The sequence below is a fragment of the Rhincodon typus genome, chromosome 8 (genome assembly GCF_021869965.1).
Source record: "Rhincodon typus isolate 14 chromosome 8, sRhiTyp1.1, whole genome shotgun sequence".
NCBI classification, from domain to species: domain Eukaryota; kingdom Metazoa; phylum Chordata; class Chondrichthyes; order Orectolobiformes; family Rhincodontidae; genus Rhincodon; species Rhincodon typus.
The window spans coordinates 2,304,406-2,310,733 of record NC_063339.1 but is presented as its reverse complement, the minus strand read 5'-3'; the positions used below and the strand labels follow the sequence as shown (position 1 = coordinate 2,310,733).

The following is a 6,328-nucleotide window of genomic DNA, read 5'->3' as shown; positions in this document are numbered from 1 at the left end:
GTACAGGGTCCCCCTCCCCTCCTGAAGGTGCTGACTCTCACTGGGGTACAGGGTCCCCCTCCTCTCCTGAAGGTGCTGACTCTCACTGGGGTACGGGGTCCCCCTCCTCTCCTGAAGGTGCTGACTCTCACTGGGGTACAGGTCCCCTCCTCTCCTGAAGGTGCTGACTCTCACTGGGGTACAGGGTCCCCCTCCTGAAGGTGCTGACTCTCACTGGGGTACAGGGTCCCCCTCCTCTCCTGAAGGTGCTGACTCTCACTGGGGTACGGGGTCCCCCTCCTGAGGGTGCTGACTTTAGGGAGCGTAGTGTAGGTAATATTTAAGCCGTGATAGTTGTGAAAAATCACAATGAACTTCACTGTTTATTCAACAGTTACCTTCTAGTTAGATCAGAGTGATGGTTATCCTCATTCATACTGGACTCCTTCAGGTAGATAAAACAAACACCCACTGTTCTCATGAGGATAAGCCTGCAGTATTCTAAAACCTCCAACAGTGAAATGAGCCTTCGCCTGGGGTGAGCCTAGAGAATTAGTGCCATAAGGCAGGCACTAAGAACAAAGTTCCAGTCAAGCCTGATGGGCTGAATGGTCTCTACTACTTTAAGCTTCAATGGTCCAGGGTCAGAGGGGCATGAGGCAGCAGACAACTGAAAGATCCTGGGAAACTGTTGCCATTCTACTCTGTCAGCACTGGGCTAAAGATTCTCACAAGCAAATGCTCCTAAATCCCATTTGCACCAATCTGTTAACCACTCATCAGTGAACCCCAGATATAACGAGCTCTCTCCTTTAGATAGTCATGGTTTACAAACGAGGTCAAGGCTGCCGTTTCCAGTGCAGCGCTGAGGGAGTGCCACACTGTCGGAGGGTCAGTGCTGAGGGAGTGCCGCACTGTCGGAGGGTCAGTGCTGAGGGAGTGGGCACTGTCGGAGGGTCAGTGCTGAGGGAGTGCCGCACTGTCGGAGGGTCAGTGGTGAGGGAGCGCCGCACTGTCGGAGGGTCAGAATTGAGGGAGCGCCGCACTGAGGGAGCGCCGCACTGAGGGAACGCCGCACTGAGGGAGCGCCGCACTGTTGGGAGGGTCAGCGGTGAGGGAGCGCTGCACTGAGGGAACGCTGCACTGAGGGAGCACCGCACTGTTGGGACGGTCAGCACTGAGGGAGTGAGCACTATTTTAGGTATCACTAAAGTGAGCACTCATTTCTACCAATCAGATTGATGAAAAATGTAGTACGACGTCTATTGAAATAAAGCAGGGGAATCACCATTCAGTGTCTCATTGAATAGATTTCCTTTAACCAACTGCAGTAAAACAGATCACCTCGTTATCATCACATTGCTGTTTGAGCGAACTTGCTGCGTGTAAAATGGGTGCATTACAACAGCAACTACACTTCACAGGACAGAGTTCCTGAACTGGTGAAATGTACAATAAGATCAAAGATTTTTTTTCCTTATCAATGAGTCAGTGGAGATTAAAGTCCCAAATTTATTTCCATTGAATACAAATAGAAGCTGCTGTTTGATGCAGGAACCTGATTGTGTCAGTGTATCACCTCATGATCAGAAATTAATTCAATAAACACACAGCTTAAACATCCTGGCAATCCTGTTCATTTCACAGGACCCTCCCACCCCGACTAAAAATCACAGTCTACTGTACAATATAGAAATAGCTCTCACTCTCAATAATATATTCCAGATTGTAAAGTTCCCTGAAGCTGTTCTACAGTTTTCATAATTGACAAAACATCCCAGAAAGGGTTACATTTATACATCATGCAGTAGGGAAATAGGATTGTGAATCCCACACGTTGTAATACAAATATATTTACATTGCTTAGTTCCAAAATATTCACTTCCCAAATTCAAATTGACCAGTGTTGGCTGGATATTAAAATCAAGACTTAACCAGATCCCTGCTTCATAATCGAGGAAGTCCCAGCCTGGGAAAGGGTGGGGTACCAGGGGGTGGAGGTTAAAAGTGGAAGGGCAGGGAGAGAGAATGAATGAGAATTGGCGTACAGAAAGAGTGAGAAGGAGGGGGATTTTATAGAGAGGGAGGGAGACCTGGGGTGGATGGGACACAAAGCGGGAATAGGGGAGAGTGTGGATGCAGGGGAGGGGGTGAGAGAGTGTGTGGGCCATGTGCAAAAGGGACTCAGAAAGGGAGTGCCTGGAGTCCTGAGCCACATCTCGGGTAAGATCCTGTGGAGCTGGCTGGGGATAACTGCAGGCAATGCAGTGGGAGTGGTGTGGGGGTAAGGATCTCCCACCCACGGGTGGTCAGTGACCTCGGCTCTGTTCACAGGCAGCAGGGCCACTAAAATGAAAAGAAAAAGCCGACCCACAGAAAGGAGAGGTTTGTGACAGTCTTGATAAAAGTAGCCATTCGGAAAACATGCACAACTGGAGATTCCGACACTTTGCAGAGAATGTTATTATCATAGAGACTGAAACCGATGACTATGGCTTGGGTGGGGTGGGGTCAGGGGTTAAGGCGGTCAGGCTGGGACAGAGGGTGTTGAGGGGGCAGTGGAAGCCATGGAGGGTCATGTTGGTGGTGGGCCATTGGTGTATCGCAGCATTGGATACAGGGAGCGTGCAAAGTTGTTTGCCAAGGCACAGTTGTAGTCCTCCTGGGTGAAAGGAACAAGGCAGGCCAGGAGTAACAGCAGGAGGATGAGGAGCTGTAGGGGAATGGCCACCCGGAAAACCCTGGACAGAAAGGATCGAGCTTTTGAGACACCCTTCGCCTGGGTCACAACCTCTCCATCAAACCTGAGGAGGCAAGAAACAAAAGCAAAAACAAAGCACAAGTTAGTTCACAAAACCCTTTCTTTACCTTTCAGAATGTTCTATTCTGACCCAGGAAAATATTTCTCCAGTCTGCCCACATTAATCATCCTATAGTCTTAACAGGTCACTGTGTGAAAACACGGTCAAAAAAAAATCCTCAGGGCGACCCAAGACAGAGATCATCAATCAGACACTCCCTCCATCACCGACACTCAGTAGCAGCAGTGTGTACCATCTGCAGAAATTCACCAAAGATCCTCAGACTGCACCTTCCAAACCCACAACCACTTCCATCTAGAAGGACAAGGGCAGCAGATACATGGGAACACCACCCCCTGCAAGTTCCCCTCCAAGCCACTCACCATCCTGACTTGGAAATATATCGCCGTTCTTTCACTGTCACTGGGTCAAAATCCTGGAATTCCCTCCCTAAGGAAATTATGGGTCAACCTACAGCAAATGGACTGCAGCGGTTCAAGAAGGCAGCTCACCCCCACCTTTTCAAGGGGCAACTAGGGATGGGCAATAAATGCTGGCCCAGGCAGAGATGCCCATGGATGTGGGAGAGGGATGCCAAAGGTAAGATTAACCCTTCAAATCTCAGCAAACAGGCTGCTCAGCGGCCTGTCCCCAGATTGCAGATTGGATCAGTTGATGAGACGGGACAATGTTGTCTGAATTTGTACCTTAAGACGATGACCCTCCCCCTGTATTTTCCTCCTTCTGCCTCTCTCCTTCAGTGCGGTCCAATTTTAAACCGCATTTTACTGGCCTCTTCGGGGAAAACTGAAACAGCAGCAGGGGTCCTGACCTCCAGTGGTACCATGAATCCTGGCTCCACATGGTCCCCTGAACCATGCTCCCTCACCACCCCCATCCACCACCCACCCACCTCCCATGACCCCCCCACCCAGGGCCAACACATTTTACCGCTTTGTTGATGAAGGAACGACTGCTCTATCCATTCGGACCTCTCTCCGATCCTGTAACAAACCAAATAAAAACATTGATAACTCACAACAGAATCGCCTGGTGACGAACTCTACCCCCAGGAGGAGTCTGGCCACAAGTGTAAAGTATTGACTGGGCCCGGACTCGACCCTTTGCTTCAACCTGATCGTAGCTATTGCTGAGCAAAGCCAGCCTGACACAACCGAACCAAAAAACATGGCTCTTGCTGTTAGGCATGGAATACTCTGGCTGGAGCTTGCCAGAATACTCATTATTCCCACCTCCCACTGGCACAGCCACAAAAACAAATCCAAGATGGAATTGAGGAAAAACATCACCGTTCCACAAATAAGTTGGAGAACAAATGGACAAGACAAGCCAGTTCCCAGCTTTCTAAAACTCAGAATTAGAATGTAAAGGATTGAGAATTTAATCTAACAACAGCCAGTGTATGAAGGCGAACACACTATAGTCCACTTGACCTTTTATTATATTCTCCAAATTAAGGAGATCTGCATCTGTAATGAACTGTAATTATGCTGAAAAGGTCATAATTTTGAATACTTTAGTTTTACTGTAATGGTTGTCTATAACGGTCAGGAGTTATAGTAATGTGATTGGTTTGTAATATTGTCACTGTCTCCATGAGTTTTCAATGCACTAACTACAGAGTAAACATGGGTAAAACTTCAGTTGCTGGCGTTAATATTTTAGTCAAATAATTGGAGGTCGATTTTGTACGAGGTACATTTTGGAGGTTAGAATCTGAATGCAGAGATGCCAGGGCAGAAATTTAGGTCCAATGTTTCTGAACCAGAGGAGGGTAAAGGAGCCGTAGGTCTGCGTGTAGACATGAGGAGCTGAACAGCTCCTCCACAGACATTTCATTAAGGGGTGGCCAACAAACACCAGCTAGGAAAGGACAGACACACCCTGTACATCAAAATGGTAGGTCCCTGGGAAACACCGAGGATCAGTGCACATACACCAGTTCCTAAAAGTAACAGGACAGGTGGTTAAGGAAGCATATGGGATACTTGCCCTTATTGGCCAGGGCATAGAATTTAAGAGTAGAAACATTTAAAAAAAAAAATGTTATCTAAGTTGTGAAAGATCACAGAGCTCCAAGATGCAGAGGGATCTAGGTGTTCTGGTGCAGAAATTACTAAACATTAGTAAGCAGATGCAGCAAGTAATTAGGAAGGCTAACTGCAATGTTCTTGTTAATTACCAAGGGAATTAAGCACCAAAATCAGAAATTATGTTTCATCTATATAGAGCAATGATGAGATCACATCTGGAGTACTACGCACAGTGTTGGACTTCTTTCACGATCTTATTGAATGGTACAGCAGGCTTGAAGGGCTGAGTGGCCTGTTCTTATTCCTTGTTAGTATGTATGTAAACACTGTAGTTATTGATTCAAGTTACTCCCACTTTGTCGCCTGCTGCGATGGGGGACACTGTTTTGCATCCCCAGAAGGACCCATTGTGTGGCCCAGGGCTCGATGCATTCTAGAATCTCACTTCAGTGATCTGAGACTGAGGCACAGCTCAGTGAGATTTAAAGCACTCCACTACAACACACATGATCTGGGGAGGTGATGGCCTAGTGATATTATCGCTGGACTGTTAATCCAGAGACCCAGAAAATGTTCTGGGGACCTGGGTTTGAATCCTGCCATGGCAGATGGTGGAATTTGAATTCAATAAAATATCTGGAATTAAGAATCTAATGATGACCATGAATCCATTATCGATTGTTGGAAAAACCCACCTGGTTCACTAATGCCCTTTAGGGAAGGAAACTGCCACCCTTACCTGGTCTGGCCTACATGTAACCCCAGACCCACAGCAATGTGGTTGACTCTTAGCTGCCCTCTGGGCAATTAGGAATGGGCAATAAATGCTGCCTGGCCTGGCCAGCGATGCCCTCATCTTGTGAATGAATAAAGAATCTGCTGTGTCTTCCATCTTGAAGAGACTGTCTTATTTTAGAAGTTCTGAGAATGTAGTAAAAGTTCATTTTTAAGGATAGAATTGTAAAGGGAAAGTTTACTAAACTAGTGCCTCAAATGGGTGAGTTGGTTATGAAGAAAGCTTGAACTGGCTAGGCTTGTAGCTGCTGGAGTTCAGCAGACTAAGATGTGACTCAAAGATGTTTATTTGAAAGGCTGTACAGGAGCAGAGAATATGTATATGTGCAGAAATCATTAAATTGGCAGGACAGGTACGGAGAGCTGTTAATAAAGCTTACAGTATTCTAAGGTTCATTCAGTAGGCATAGAGTACAACAGCAAGGAGGTTATGCTGAACCCATCTCGGAGACTGGTTAGACCTCAGCTGGAGCTGTGGGCACCACGCCTTAGGAAGTATAAAAACGTACTGGAGAGAGAATGATCCTAGCGATGAGAAACTTCAGCTCTGAGGATAGATTGAAGTAGATTGAGAGGAGGAGACGGAGGGAAGAGTTGATTTGAGAGCTGTCTGACATAGTAGGCAAGAAAAGCATGTTAGAAAGGGAAACCAAAAGAACTGCGGATGCTATAAATCAGCTACAAAAACAGAAGTTGCTG

At 46.9% G+C, this 6,328-nt stretch overlaps 1 protein-coding gene across 1 annotated transcript; it reads right to left on the bottom strand.

Annotated features, from left to right (window-relative positions):
* Window positions 1–1,477: 1,477 nt before the first annotated feature.
* LOC125483765 (nesprin-2-like) lies at window positions 1,478–3,779 on the bottom strand. The gene is made up of 2 exons (XM_048600395.1): window positions 3,732–3,779; window positions 1,478–2,783 (listed from the first exon to the last, which is right to left on the bottom strand). The coding sequence occupies exons 1-2, from the start codon at window positions 3,764–3,766 to the stop codon at window positions 2,555–2,557; spliced, it is 264 nt and encodes an 87-aa protein (XP_048456352.1). The 5' UTR covers window positions 3,767–3,779; the 3' UTR covers window positions 1,478–2,554.
* Window positions 3,780–6,328: the final 2,549 nt, after the last annotated feature.

Excerpts from the sequence above, each read along its gene's own strand:
- LOC125483765 (XM_048600395.1), bottom strand. The coding sequence starts at position 3,766 with ATGGATAGAGCAGTCGTTCCTTCATCAACAAAGCG. Across the intron at positions 2,784-3,731 it reads GTTCCTTCATCAACAAAGCG|GTTTGATGGAGAGGTTGTGA; the intron begins GTAAAATGTGTT and ends TTGCCTCCTCAG.